The following is a 15,138-nucleotide window of genomic DNA, read 5'->3' on the forward strand; positions in this document are numbered from 1 at the left end:
TACCGAGGTGGAATTAAGCTTATGGTATGGGTAAGGATATCAAGGATTAACCAATGACCTGCTGTCCCGGTGGAACGCGACGGGACAGCCAAAAGAAATAGGTGTACGAAGTACTGCTAGGTCATATATCCAATCCGTGGAAGAATAGCCTCTTTAATACTGACATGCACCCAGCTAATCTTTTGAGCAAGAGGACGGTCAGATACATATCCTAGGATCACTCAGGCTTGGTCTGAAAGATCCACGATTTTCGCAATTGGCCGGTGTTAGGGTAGAGCCCTGGCCTGAACTTTAAAGAGTAAAATACTCCATAGATGAGCTCGATCTAGACATGGGGTTATATTACCAAATGACTAAGGTGATGTAGAGGAACGTGAGACGTGATCCGACAGCTGGTTCAGTATTAGCCGCACTAGATCATAAACAGCTTGGCTTGGCAAGGTTACACGGCGAACATTTGTCTATGAAACTATCTCCAAAATAGGAGATTTCTCACTTGGAGATTACATGACGCCATTTTACATCGCTTTGTCTGAGTTGACTTGTTCCATCCTATCCTAACTAATGCTCTCAGTTCCCATGTACGTCAACGAGCAGAATCATGTTGTCAAATAATGAAGACACACGGAGTGATATTCACTACCAATGACCCATGGGGAACTTTGTATTATTACGACTTTCGGACCCCTGGTCACAGAGTCGACGCTTTCGTCCGAGCCACGATCATGGCGCCGCATGTGGCTGCTCTACACCCCGCACAGGATCGAGAGGCAGTGCCCAGCGAAAGCAAGTTATCAATCTTTGGCCTCGGACAATATGACTCTGAGCCTACATCGTATTCTCTCCGACCCAACTGTCAAAGTTTTGACTATGCTCCCTACAATGACTACAATGACATCCAGATACGTTCTCGTCGCCATCGTAGTGCTAGTCGTCCGTAGTCTCGCAGCGAGAGTGGTCTCTCCGGGCGACATCTACGAGATCGACCAGCCGACATGGGATAAAGCAATGGAGTACCCAGGCGCAGCAGCCAGCTACGAATTACGCTACGAATTACGAATTGGCTACGACACTAGGCATAAGTTTCCGTGGTTATCATGGGAGGGCGCCGAAAATGAGTGGTCGGCCGAAATACGCGGCGCCTCGGATGTGCCGACTAAAGATCCGGCGCTCTTCCAGGCTGGCACGGCTCTCTACCTCAACCCGGTTGGATACGCGTCTCCGGATACCGGGGATCATTTAGACCAATGATACCTGCGCTTGAACTTCCTCCGCGTCAAGAAAGGCAGCCAGGATCAACAAAAACGATGAGACGTGCTTTTCTCTGTTGTCATTCGAGTGCAGGGCAAATCTCACAGATGCTGCCACATCATCTTTCGACTAGGAAAACGGCATAGCAAGTTCCCCGTGCCACAAGTTCAAATTAGCGGAGAGCTGCGACGGCCAAATCGAGTCCGAGCACCACGTCACAGGTGAGATGATGTTCCCCAGTTTGCGAGTCCCTAAAGAGTAACATGCAGGGAGCTAACACGAGGATATCGGGCTCACAGGTGGTAATCTCACGCCATGGGACCCAAATGTGTTGCGGTACTCCTCTGAGTCCCACCCCCAAAGTGGACTTCACAGGGCGACTTTCAATACAATCAGTACTCAGGTCTGGGGAATGCAAGTTATCTGGGGCTGGAATAAGGATCTCAACCCAACGTTCTTAAATCACAGCAAGGACGATCTACACATTTGGACAGCAGCACGGAATTCACTTGTCTGCCTTCGCGCTGGGGAAGGTATGCCACCCTCAACGGCGGTCGTACATATGACGCCATCGCTGTACATTATAGCCCTCGTCATTGTGTGTGTGCTGCAGCTTATCGATTCTGCCTGAATTACTGCATCGCTCTGAGACAACAAATAATATTGTTTTGTGGTAAATTTAATGTGCTATTCAGGGATTCGCAAGTCTGCAACTGGCTTCGCGGAAACGTCTAAGCAATCAGCACAGAGATCAGCTTGAAAGTTAAAACGTAAAGCTAATATCATGGAGTTATTGACTTGGGAAAATATGAACTCCAGAGTGTCCCCAAAGATTCGAGGATATCATAACGGGATTCCTTGCCCAAGGAGAAACGCAAATGCGACCAACGATCTCAACATTGAAACCTGCGGTTTTGAGTGTTGATTGAACTGAAATCTTGGGGAAATCTCGCGGTTGCTGGCTGGCGGGTGAGGGCAAAGAGGATATTCAGATGCCGTCAGTCATCCTTCGACGGCCAATTCTATTGCCGAGTGTGTTGTAGGCAGCACACCCATTCGACGCCGCAGGTCGACCTGTCTCTCGACCTTTGCCGCTCTTTACCATCACTTGTTGCCTTCCATCTGGGAATGCGGGGTTCGTCATCTTCCCCCCAGTTCAAAATTAAATCGAGCAATTCGTGGACATGGTCAGCCCAACTGCTGATGCCATGTACGCTCTCGAGGATATTCCTGGAAAAAGCAAGGGGCTTGTGACCACGCGGGTCATCCCTAGAGGGACGCGAATCCTCTCCGAAGTGCCAATCATCAGAGCGCCAGAACCTCTTACTCTCCCAAAACTGAGAGAGATCATCGACAAACAAGTTGGGAAGCTTACAAAAGATGACCCACAAGCTGACCTCTCTATGCACAACATTTACCCGGATGACGATGATGACGACGTCTCGCGATTCTGCGGTGTTTTTCAAACCAACGGCCTCCCTATTGATGACGGTGAGAGCGGCTGGGGAATTTTTCGATATGCCTGCCAAATCAACCACTACTGCGACAACAATGCCCAGAAAGCTTGGAACGATGACATCAAACGGCACACAATCCACGCCTTGCGACAAATCAAAAAGGGCGAGGAGATCACCATCACGTATCTCGACGTCCTCACCATCCGTGAGAACCGGCAAGAAAAACTGAGGCAAAAACTCAAATTCGCTTGCTCATGCGCCTCTGCTCCCTACAGCTAGAGAAAAGTCGGGAAGTCGACCAGAGGCTAGATTACTCCCCATACAACATCAATGCGTCTAGATATTCAACACCCTGTCTAGTTGTGGGCCGGGGAAGATAGCCTCTACAAAATAATTTTGACTGGGCTGCAGCCGAGTTTGGGAATGGCTTGGGTATTCTTCACCAGCCGTACAATAATGCCGGCAGGAAGCCCCGCCGGCAGTTTTCCTTTTAATCCAGGAGTCTCGGCCAGCTAGGTCCTAGTCTCATTACTATCCGATCCGTCTGACAGCGATAGTAGAGAACCTCATACTCAACACGCCCCGCGTTGCAAGTCGCATACTCCCCCAGGTGTTGGGAAGCCGCCCGCGGCCAATGCATTAAGACATGCCGTAGCCAGAGCTAGAAACGGAATATTTCATATACTCAAGCCACCATGTCAGCTATTCATTTGATCCTTCTTCTTCCATGGAAAGCTGCGCAAGTCCAATAGCGGGCTAAAAATAAACCACCCAAGTGGAGAGAACGAGTAGCTACCCCGCAAGACTCCAATATATTAAGCTTATGTTGGACCGACGGCTATGGATTTAGCCAGGAACAAAAAGGGCCTCGATTGCTAATGAGGACGTATTCACAAATATTCTAATCACCTCTTCCCTACTCAATGTGATATGGTCCCCGGAAATAACCATCTTCCCACCTCTCAGGACTTAGTGTCAATATGTTATCGACAACCATCCTTAGACTGCTGTCGATCCTAGCATGCCTAGAGGCTCTAGTCCATGCTGTGATCGTTGACGAGGCTGCATATGAGGAATACGATTACGTCGTTGTTGGTGGAGGCACGAGTGGGTGTGTTGTTGCAGGTCGCCTGTCTGAAGATGGCGACAAATCGGTACTGGTGATCGAGGCCGGGCCAATCCTTGACGGCAAAGAAGAGTTTGACGATCTGCTCGTCGCCCCAACTTATGAGCGACTCGATCCTAGTCGAAGTGTTTACACGTGGCCCAATGTGACTACGGTCCCAATTGATGGGGTTGATGGAAGAACACAAAACATGCGCATTGCCAAGGTGAGCCGCCCTCGACATCACATTGAATGGATGCTAACATTACGATCTTGAGGTCGCCGGGGGAGGCTCTGCCGTGAACGGAAAGCTCTTTGCCCGCGGGAGCAGGCGTGATTATGACGACTGGGCGCGTTACTTGGACGATGAGGGCTGGGGCTGGGACAGCATGCTTCACTACTTCAAAAAGTCTGAAACGTTCACTCCCCCTATCGAGTCGTATCGTAGCCAGGGGAACGTGACGTGGGATATGGATGTCCACGGTCAGGACGGGCCTCTCAGCACGACGTTCCCACCGCAGTTCTTCCCGAGTACCGTCTACAAAATCGCAGCGCATAAGGGATTGGGAATCCCACTGAAAGATGAACAGGGTAGCGGCGATAACGTGGGAAGTATTTGGTACCCAGTCTCGATACGCGCCGACGATTACACCAGGAGCTATAGCAAGAGGGAGTTCTACGATCCTGTCAAGGACCGCCCGAATCTTCATTTCTTGGCTGGACATGCAGTAACGCGGATTGTGTTTGAAGGGACGACGGCAGTCGGCGTCGAGGTAATGTGTAATACTTGGCCCTGCCATTCTCGAGTAATGGCAACTGCAAGAAGAGCTAGTGTCCTAACTCAAGCCCTCCTAGTATGCGGAAGATCCAGACTCCCCGACGAAGTTTGCGGGAGTTACGAAAGAAGTTATAGTTGCAAGTGGAGCTGTCAAGTCGCCCCAGCTGCTTCAAATCTCGGGCGTTGGACCAAAGAAAGTCTCTGAAGCCCTCAACATCACGTCCATCGCTGATATCCCCGTGGGTGAGAACTTCCAAGACCACGGAACTCTCACCCTCGGGTACAACCGTTAGTTGATCGCTTCCAACGGACGTCGATGACCATAGCTAACAAAGATTGCTTCACATAGTTTCATTGACATTTGACGAGCGAATGTGGAACGAGAAAACGAACAAGACCTGGCTTGACGACCAGTACGACCAATACATTACCAATAACACGGGTTACTATACCGTAACTGGAGACAATAACATGGTCCTATTCTCAGTCTCCATGCTTCACGGAGACAAGACCAAATCTCTCCTCTCACGATTCAAGTGCCAGGACCCGAGAAAATACCTCCGCCCTGATGTCGACGAATCGACCGCAGAGGCATATGTACGCCAACACAAACTCATTCTCGCTAGCATGGCCACAAGCAACCAGGCAGTCGACGAAAAGACCAGCCTCGGGCAGCGTAACATACTTGTGAAACCCCTTTCGCGGGGCTTTATCGAGGCGACATCGACCGACATTTGGGACACACCGGCGATCAATCACCGCACTTTCACTCACCCTCTCGACTTGGAGAACGTACTGGGGTCATTGCGTATGACTCGGAAGATCTTTGGTTCACGGGAGATGGCACCACTTGAGCCCATCGAGACAAGCCCGGGGCTGGAAGTCCAGGAAGAAGAGGAACTTGTGGAATTTATCAGGCAGAATATGTCACCTGGAGCGGCACATGGGTGTTGTTCCGTACCGTTGGGGACTGTGCTCGACAACAAGCTGAGGGTAAAAGGGGTTCGTGGAGTGAGAGTCGTTGATGCTTCCTCGTGGCCGATAATTCCTGGAGCTCATGCGTCTCAGGTGCGTTTCTCTGTCCTTTTCCTTTTCTTTTTGTCCTTTCCACACGTAAAGTATTTTGGCTAACATAAATCTAGTCAACTGCATACGCGGTTGCTGAACGAGCTGCGGATCTAATTAGGGGACTAGAATCGGAGTCCAAAAAGTAGGACCATCTTACCGCAATATCTATTTCCAAGAAAGGGGCGCGTCTATCGAGTACCTTGGCTGAGGCTTAATCCACGAGGTATCCGTATTTGAATTGTTGGTCGACGCTTCGGGAACTAGAGACTTTCAAATCAGAAGTGCGAACTAGTTTTGTTTCTTACTAGTCTGTCCTTCCCTAGGTATTGGGTGTGATGCTTGCTTGCTATCGAATATTGAAATGCTCCGTCCCCTGTCCTAGTAGGAGACATCAAATCAATTCACCACTGCTTTTATTGATAATGCCCTATTAAGGAGCCTTCCCGTATTCGAAACCATAACAAACAGTTCTCCCTACCATTACCATTTTTTTTTCCCTTGGCCCGGACTGTATCCTACACAGAAGTCATCATCGTTGATTCGTGGAAATCCTGTACTGCACTAGAGAGGGGAACAGGGCGTTCGCCAGTTGCCACCGCGTCGTTTCCGCCAAAGATGTGAACCGAAGGACCTGGGTGAGCCTAGGGCCCATGTAAATGGAGTTAGGGTGGGCCATTGCAAGCGGCCAAAGGTCAACAAGATGCGGTCCCTGAGTGACCAGCATAGCTCCAAGGTCATCCCACAAAAGACTACCGAGAACGCGCAATGTTCCCGAATACCCGGGTGACTCTTCGTTGTCCTCCGACGGTTCATATTCCGCCTCTACTGCAAGAACAAACCCGAGGTTGGCTTCGGCTTGATCAAGGTACGATTTTATAACATAATCGTCGATAACAAGCAAGACGTCTTTGTGAACTTTGTTGGAGACATCCTCAGACTTGACATATGTGTTGAAGTGCCTAGAGGCAACTGTCAGTTTGCGGAGCAAGAAAGAACAGGCTTCGAATAAGACTTACTTCCTCGCCGCTTCGATGTCACCATCCTTGATCTCCAAATCCTTTCCATCCAGCCAATGAAGCTCGCAAACTTCACGAACGTCGTCGATGTCGGAGATTTCTTGGCCCCAGTTCGAGATATCTGCTTCGAACTTTGCTTTGAAGTCGTCCCATTTTTCAGGGTTGCTATGACTGAGTCGATAGACCACGTAACCACAGTTCGGGCGATTATGGACGTGACGTCGAATCAGAGTAACCCAAGGGTCAAGGCCCGGAGGCGGCTCTTCACCACGGAGTTCTTGTCGTGCCCTGGCCTGGGCTATGACCTGGCTGCGCGCTGTAATTATTACATCAGATGAAACATAGTCTGGTTCCCTCAGGTAAGGTGCTAAATAATGAGGATCTGAATACATCTCTAGGCGGGAAAGAAATCTGACACGGGCGTTGTAAGTGTTCCTCCGTCGGTAAAGACTCGGAGACCAGACAATAGGCTCGACGAGAAACCCAGGAATAGGGTCGCCTGGGTCGTTCTCGGACGCGGAGGCAGGCTGTGGATTTCCCTTGTACCCGTTTGTGGGTATAAATATTGTAGAATCGGCTTGGGAGGCATTTTCGGCCAGATCGTGAAGAGCGTCAGCCAGAGCCCATTGTGTCAGGTCGTAGTCGTATTCGGGTTGGTAGTTGGCGAGCTGTTCCAGAATCGGGGCACGAAGACGTTGAATGTGTTCGATGACCCAATGATGAGCCCTCGAGCAGATGTCGTCGTAGTGGGCTCTCATAAATTCGTACCATAAATCTGTCAAGGACACGCGCTGGTATGTACCGTCCGCGGAAGCTAGTCTCCGTGCTGCATTCAATGCTTGCTCAGCCTCTTTCAGGTGGTCCGATATCAGATTAAAGGTCTCTCGTAAGGCGCGGCTCACTCCACTATGATTGAGGTAATGGAACACATTGATGACTGAGGCAATATAGCGGCAAGCAATGTGGAAGTATTCCGGATCATCCAGGTTCAAGTCTTTCCAGCGTCTCTCAGACAACGGCAGGATCCCTTCCCATATCCGAGATTTCATCGCATGAAGTTCCTTGGCGATACATACTAGCCGCCTTGGATCTTCAAAAGAGCCAATCCGAATCATGATCGACTCGACTGCAGGTCGTGTAATTTGATTGAATGGAGCAGGGGCCCAGGCAGAGTATGGCTTCATCAGATTCCCAACTTCCTCTCCAGTAGGTCGTGCACGGTTCGCAGGCAGGAGGCCCATCCCGAGAAACTCCAGGAAATGCGCAACGGTTTGGGGTTCCAAGATGCGGTCAACGACCCACAGACGGACCTTCCCGTCAGGATGGCCCGGAAAGTGAAACAAGTTCTCGATATCGCCTGGGATATTCCCGCGTTGTTTGGCAGCCTCCTGTAGAGGGGCCGTTAAAGGGGTGCCATTTGCGCTAAACAGCATATCAAGCTGCAACATGTCCATGATGGGAAATGGTGCAATGACGGGTTAAGGATTTTGGTCTGTCGGCGTGAATCTTTGATCGGGATGGTATTCAAGTCCCATGAGGCAACAAGACGTGAGCTAAAAAAGGATCGGTTCAGGGGGGAGCTACGACAAAAGAGGAGATCCCGATGGTGGGTGGTACGAGGTTGGGAAGCGCTCGCTGTGGGGCTTCTTTCTCCCTGACAAAGTCGCGAGTTTGCGTTGTCCAGGTAAACCGCGATGTTGCTGACTAATCAACTATTGGTTTATTTGTATGTCCAATATGTCCTGCCAGCAACAATCTTAAGCTTGCATTATCATAAAATATCGAATAACTGCCAAATACGACTTTCGTCGCTACCATCTCGAGACCATCCGAGACTCAAGTGTGAAATACAAAGGACGGGTATTTAGCATCAGTCTCCTCCCTAAGCTTATCAATGTAATTGTGTAGCCCAGCGAGGAAGAAGGCGCTGTACTTCTTCTTGCCCTCGACATTGTCGTTCTGGATCCACGATTTGACCTTGTCGAACACTGTCTGCTTGGAGATAGCTTGTACTGTCTCGGCCCAGCGAGCCTGGGCCTCAGGTTCGGCCTCAATCGACTCTTGACCCCGCGCCCGTCCCTCCTCAACGAGCCGCCCAATGAACCCAGCCTGCAGCTCGATGGATGGCAGCATATTAGCAAACGGGCCGCCTGGTCCTGTCACCGTGAAGAAATTAGGAAACGCCGCCACGCTGACCCCGTAAAGGGCGTTCGATCCACCTTTCCACGCGTCCACCAGCCGGACGCCCTCGCTACCTCTGATGTCGATGTTGCGGTAGGCCCCGTCAACGCCGTCGAACCCTGTCGCGTAGACAATAATGTCAAACTCGAATGACTGCCCGTCCTTGAGCTCCAAGCCGGATGGCGTAATCTTCGCGATCGGGTTGTCGGCAATGTCCACGAGTGACACGTTGGGCTCATTGAAAGCCTCGTAGTAGCCATGTGTGCAGAGGGGTCTCCCTCCATACGGCCCCTTGGGCTGAAGGAGCTTTGCCGTCTCCGGGTCCTTCACGATTTCGGCGATCTTGCTTCGTACGAAAGCCGCAGCCGTCTCGTTTGCCTCCAGGCTAGTCGCGAGGTCGGAGAACGTCTCGAAGAAGAAGCGGAAGCCGCCACCCTTGTTCCAGATTCGCTCGTACACCTCTCGGCGTTCTTCTTCCGATACCTCGAGAGCTGACTTCTTGCTCTCGACGAACCCCATGGCGAAGAGGGAGTTGAATACCGTATCCCAGATGGAGTCGTAGTTTTTCAAGATTTCCTCCTTCTCGTCTTCTCCAACGGGTCGGTTGTTGACCGGCACGATATATTGGGCGCGCTGCTGGAAGACAGTGAGTTGCTTGACGAGCGGGTGGATGGTCCCCGCGATCTGGCTACCGGAGGGACCAGTTCCTATGACGCCGACACGTTTCCCGCTGACGTCAAGGCCCTTGGGCCACCTTGCAGAGTGGAAGGAAGTGCCCTGAAATGAATCGATGCCGGGGAAATCAGGAATATACGGATTGGTCAAGATTCCGAGAGCGGTAATGAAATACTTCGCAGTGAATTGGAGCCCCTTGTCGGTTGCAATATCCCAACGCTTGGTTGCATCATCGTAACGTGCAGAGGTCACTTCGTTATTGAAGATAAAGTTGTCATAAACACCAGTCTTCTTGGCTGTTTCGACAATCTGCTCCTGGAGCTCCCCCGCCTTGAGGTAGCGTGTGTTCCACTTGGGCGGATCTCGATCGTCGGAGAACCGATAAACCCAGCTCTCCGTGTCGGTCTGGGCACCTGGGTACTGATTCCAGTACCAAGTGCCTCCAAGGTCACTGCCCTTCTCGATGGCAACGACGTTTTCAAGGCCGAGCTTGTTCTTGAACAGGTCAACAATCCGTATGCCTCCAAAACCACCACCGACAACCAGAGCATCAACCGGCTTCGCGTCGACCGTCATGTTATCTCCTTCAAAAGTCTGGGGTGCTCAAAGCTGATATTCTATCGTATCTGAATTAGAGTAGAGTGTGGGGTGCCTTATCTTCCAACAACACTTGTCATGGAAGTCAGCTCGTCACCCAACCAGCTGGATATAAGGTATGATATAGTATTAATCCCATGCCTCCTTCAGACTCAAGAGGGAAATAGATCGCCATGGTGCGCTATCCACTAACATGGCGCCATAGACATCACATTCCAAGACGGCGAGCGAGATCATCGTGAGGCATTTTATCATATTTCGTAGGTCCGACCGCTGCCAATCAATAACATCTGGGAGAAAATGATACTTGTAAAGTCTTTATCTTGTTGGCTGGCGGCCTGATGGGCTTTACCCCAAGTGCACGTCCATCTCTCTGGTGGTGGTCGTTACACCACATCATGGATGGATGACGAGATTCTCGGAGGAACAGCACACCACACCTTGGCACACCCACCATGGTGTTTGGGGCCGAATACGGTATGGCCTAGCCTGCATGATAAGTCAAAGATAAGAGGGGAAAGTCGTCTGGATATCTGCCTTTTTTATCGAAGTTTTTATATTTATAATTAAATATTTATCACAGCTGGCTATTTTCTTGGCAGGGACGCCTCTGCATTAGATGTTCATGATGTTCCCAGAATGATCACTTACCGGAATTGTATATACATGAAATTCTGAAGGCTTCCTCGGCATTGTACGTCGTGATTTTCATCTTGATTCTGGGGATTCGCAGACTACATTTATCATTGATATTTTAGAGGGCGCAGGAAGATCCAGTTCCCGTTTATCTGCCGCCTCTGGCGGAACCGGCACACCGTCTTCCATCCCAGAATGAGTGAGCCTGGTATCGCTCGCAGGATAGTCTCATGTAGATCCCCATCCAAATCGCTTTAATTCCATTAGAGAATCCATGAGCAGGACCCAGAATATGGCTGTGTCGTGGTAACTACTTGAATAAGTAAATATGATGTTCATCCACGGCATGTGCTGAATTACTCGAAGACGGCAGCAATAGAATGAGTCCGCATGGCCGGTGTGGCTCGATGGGGCTTGCGTGACAAGGCGCACTTCGACGATGTAGTAGGACATTAATTAAGTTACACTATATACGAATCTGTGAGACCACGAGGCCTGTTCGGGGTGCTCTGGAAGAAAATCAACCATGGTTGGAGTCTCCCTGAATGCTAGAATTTAGGGGAGTACTCTGCGTGACTGCTTTCTCATCCACCACAACGTAGGCTTGGGTATTGTTATGCCCCATGCTGGGTCCTATTCCGTCCAACGTTACAGTTCTCTTCCCGACAGCCTGACTCCACTCCTTCGGTGACATAGTGAAGCTGCTACGGTCCGGGTATAGTATAGTTGTAAATACCCTACCGATAGAGAGCTGCTGGATCCGCAAGCGCAGAAGGCTGAATATAGAACGGTGCGTGAGGAGGGTAAGTAGCGACATGCCGCATACCAGAATAACGGCGAGCAAGAGGATGAAAGCTGGGATGCCGAAAGGCAGGTGGTACCTCACCCGTCTAACTATTGGCTGGATCATGATTACCGGTGCTTCGGCGGCTTCAGCGGCGTTATTCCCGGGTCCCAGGGTGCCTTTCGTTCCCACGACAGCAGATGCGGCAAGATCAGTCCATATCAAATCAATAATAGTGTTGGCATTGGAATTTCTCAATAAATCGGACCACCGGGCGAAAACACCAAGATTGCCTCTGCCGAGAACGTCAATGGGCCAGCTGTCCCCGAGGCCGCTAATGCCGCTGCCGTAGACCGTGTTTCCCACGTCGACGGCGAAGTCGTGGCCTGGCAGGTTCTGATACAGGACAACAGGCGACCTTGTGAAGGAGGATCGCTGTATGCCATTGCTCGCGTATCCAGGAAGGTAGAACGACGGCTGCTTAATGGTCGAGACGTTCGGATACCCCGTGTACTCGGGCGATAAGATGCCCCAGATCATCGGGATCTCGGTCATTCGCAAGCCTGAGTCCTCGGTTCCCCATATCGGGTAGTCGTCTTCGCTTGCATATTCCTTCGGATCGATAGAATTTACTTGTAGAGAGTCCAGTCCACCAGCACCTGTGACGGAAAAGTCGACTGTTTTAATGCTGGCTCGTGAGGCCGTTGCGCATGAATACAACGGCATAGACCACGTGCTGTTATCTTCGAATATGGCCTTTGGTCCGCCATCGGTGCGAATGGGAATCCCTCTCATTAAGCCGCATGCCACGTGGATGTTGGTAATGTTCGCAATATCTCCCGATCCGGCACCCGCGCAAATCAGTGCTACGGATAAGTTAGAAATACCGCCACACCCAAGGAAAATTTAGACTATCACTTACGGATATAATCGAAGTAGTCATCCGCAGTGATATTCCATGGATTGGGGTAGTTGTCAGAGGCAGGTTTAAGTGAATCAAAGAGATAGTCACCGTAGCGAATAGATATATCTATACCGAGGGAGTCAAAAGAGAGTGAAGTGGGTGCTGGTAGGTCGAAAGATTTGCCGAGCTCCGAATTCACGTACGCGAAGGCCTTCGTACCCAGGGTCTCATTTGATGGGCTCGTAACGTTGAGGTAGAGCATGGTGTAAAAATTGTTGATCACCGCCGCCTTGTATGCTCGACCCCAAACATCCGGGTTCTTCTGTGGATTGGAGAGGTCGTAGTAGGGATACTCATGAACCAAGTTGACGAACCCACCACGATCGGTTAACCGAAAGTCTATGAAGTTGCTCGTGTTGAAGGTGATCGCCGACGAAATGGTGAAATCAAATGTGAGATTGGTATCAACACAGGCCGTGACTGGCTCGACGAAAAGCAGATCTTCCTTCCAGCTTGCACCTCTTGCGAGGCCGGTCGGGATGGTGTGGTTGCGGAAGCCGATGCCACCCTCCTTTCCGTTAACAACCAGTCCCTCAACCGCTTTGTAAGAATCCCAGAGAAGTATGCTGTCCAGTTGGCGAAAAATTCCCACGGGGTACTCGGTGCCGTTATTCAGTACCTCCTGAGTCCTCATTGTAAGTTGCCGCCACTCAATGTCGAAAAAGTTGGAGACCGTCGTGGCCATCTTTGTCCCACTTGAATAGACCTCTCGCAGGACCAAGGGAATATCTGTGTGGACGCCGTTGGGAAAATCGAAGCTGATTGTTGAGCTGTTTCTGCTGTAGACAACACTATCATCGGTAAAAGGACAAACCCCGGTGTTGGCCATGAACATACAGGTCCTAGAAAATGGTAGATTTTTCCGCGGGCTCGTCCCATCAAAGTACACGCTCGGGTCCGAGACGTACTCGAAACTCCCGACAACCTCTTTATATGCCATCAAGTCGTCGTAAAGTCCAAGAGGAGTGACGACACCGGCAACGGCGGTCAGAATCGCTATAAGGGGGATAGCAAGTACTGCGAACATTATCGGTTTCCTGACGCCATGGTTATGCGTCGCGTCTGACCTCAAGATTGTTGGCCAGTACGACGACTGAAGAACCTTTCCGGCCGCAGTCCTAGCCATTAGTACCTGCCGTTAGTTTACAAGCCCGTTCTTATGACAATTCAGTCCAGTCTGCTAAGAAATAAAAAACTGTACTCACCATGATGCTGCCGATTCTTGGTCGCGTAGGACCCCGACCAGGAATAACGACAGCGCTGTCGGTAACAAGAGCTGCGCTGGATAGAAGTTAGCTCTCGGCCAATAAATCTCAACCGTTCAATATTCGTCAATATTCGGAAGTCTCGCCGTACATACCTACTACGACCCCAAAGGCAATTATGCCAGCGGCGTAACCGACGGTGAGTTCTGCCATCGCGATCGAAAATGCCCCAGCTTCAGTCGAAGATCAAGGCGATTTGGGAGGGAACGACTGTCCCTTTGGGGAGCGAGAAGATAAACGACTTCTCTAGTCCTTTCATTTTCCGCCTTGGATCCGGGACTCGGGGACCGCCACCATTAAAAAACGCCTCATGCAAACCTGCTAATACACAGATGTCTGTACATGGAGTGCTCAACAGCTGGTGAGACACATCGCGCAGAAGTGCAAGGGCAACACGGCAGTCAGACGGCAGAAATATTATCCCGCAGCGAATTAGGACTCGAGTGACATGCATGCCAAGAACTGTGTGGCATCACTGAGACTGGCAGAGGGACATTAAATGCGACAGCCTGATAGGCTTGGTTGGCCTAGATCCATGGACCTGGGTGGGATCTGCATATCGAGGAGGGTAGAGTCAATTTCGGGAAGGCTTTGCGAAATGAGATCGAGTCAAATTCAACGACCCCCAGAGACTCGTCGAAGGCTTTGCCTTTGTATGTTATTCGCCTCCAACTCTCCAGACCCAAAGGGCCGCGATATTTTCGACATCGTCCACCGCTCCTTTTGTTGTCCAAAAAAATTTAATAAACTGATAATAAAAAAAAAAGGGAAACAAAGGAGAACCAAGAAGAAAAGCAAAAGATGACAAGAATTCTCACCCGCTTCACCCTCGCAATCTTGCTTATCTTTGGAACTTTCACCAAGATCGTCCTCGCTCAAGATGGAAATGCAAGCCAGTCGGAGGCAACAACAACTTTACTCGCAAGCCCCGACCAGGGCCTTCAATTTTGCTTTGGCCGAGGCGGTATTTGCTCGGTCGCTATGGACATGAATAGCGCTTGCGACATAGAAAGGAAGGCACACGGCACCGATGCAGAAGCCTCGTGTAAATGCACCGCAGGTGTCGTCGCTGTGTCCGACTCGTAAGCTCACCCTTCTTCGCTTTTGCCTTCAATTTAATATAGTCTACGACACGGTTCTTGACTCTGACTTCTTGGCTAGTTGCGAAGACTGTCGGCTCTTTTACGGTATAGCATCTACAAGGTTTACGCTCTACTTGGAATCGTGCACCAAGCTCAGCCTCACCGTCGCTCCCATACCCAGCTCCGTTCTTGCTCAACAATCTTCGCGAAACCAGTCACTAGCTACGGCGCCCATTACAGGAGGGGAGGCGCCTACCCTCGTCTTGACATTCAGACCTA

At 50.5% G+C, this 15,138-nt stretch overlaps 3 protein-coding genes and 3 pseudogenes across 3 annotated transcripts; 3 read left to right on the top strand and 3 right to left on the bottom strand.

Moving 5' to 3' along the window:
* Positions 1-891: 891 nt before the first annotated feature.
* Positions 892-1,251, top strand: SAPIO_CDS3745 (annotated as a pseudogene; the record flags this gene model as incomplete).
* A 1,184-nt stretch (positions 1,252-2,435) lies between these two features.
* On the top strand, positions 2,436-2,987 carry SAPIO_CDS3746 (annotated as a pseudogene; the record flags this gene model as incomplete).
* A 701-nt stretch (positions 2,988-3,688) lies between these two features.
* Positions 3,689-5,805, top strand: SAPIO_CDS3747 (uncharacterized protein; the record flags this gene model as incomplete). The annotated part of the gene is made up of 5 exons (XM_016786481.1): positions 3,689-4,039; positions 4,092-4,586; positions 4,669-4,879; positions 4,941-5,659; positions 5,734-5,805. The coding sequence occupies 5 exons, from the start codon at positions 3,689-3,691 to the stop codon at positions 5,803-5,805; spliced, it is 1,848 nt and encodes a 615-aa protein (XP_016643824.1).
* A 383-nt stretch (positions 5,806-6,188) lies between these two features.
* Positions 6,189-8,129, bottom strand: SAPIO_CDS3748 (Uncharacterized protein; the record flags this gene model as incomplete). Its single annotated transcript, XM_016786482.1, has 2 exons — positions 6,189-6,618; positions 6,676-8,129. The coding sequence occupies 2 exons, from the start codon at positions 8,127-8,129 to the stop codon at positions 6,189-6,191; spliced, it is 1,884 nt and encodes a 627-aa protein (XP_016643825.1).
* Positions 8,130-8,511: 382 nt separating this feature from the next.
* SAPIO_CDS3749 lies at positions 8,512-10,107 on the bottom strand (annotated as a pseudogene; the record flags this gene model as incomplete).
* Positions 10,108-11,501: 1,394 nt separating this feature from the next.
* On the bottom strand, positions 11,502-13,930 carry SAPIO_CDS3750 (uncharacterized protein; the record flags this gene model as incomplete). The annotated part of the gene is made up of 5 exons (XM_016786483.1): positions 11,502-11,540; positions 11,591-12,414; positions 12,471-13,630; positions 13,718-13,793; positions 13,873-13,930. The coding sequence occupies 5 exons, from the start codon at positions 13,928-13,930 to the stop codon at positions 11,502-11,504; spliced, it is 2,157 nt and encodes a 718-aa protein (XP_016643826.1).
* Between the last annotated feature and the right edge of the window lie 1,208 nt (positions 13,931-15,138).

This window comes from Scedosporium apiospermum (genome assembly GCF_000732125.1).
Source record: "Scedosporium apiospermum strain IHEM 14462 chromosome Unknown SEQ_SAPIO_0089, whole genome shotgun sequence".
NCBI lineage: Eukaryota > Fungi > Ascomycota > Sordariomycetes > Microascales > Microascaceae > Scedosporium > Scedosporium apiospermum.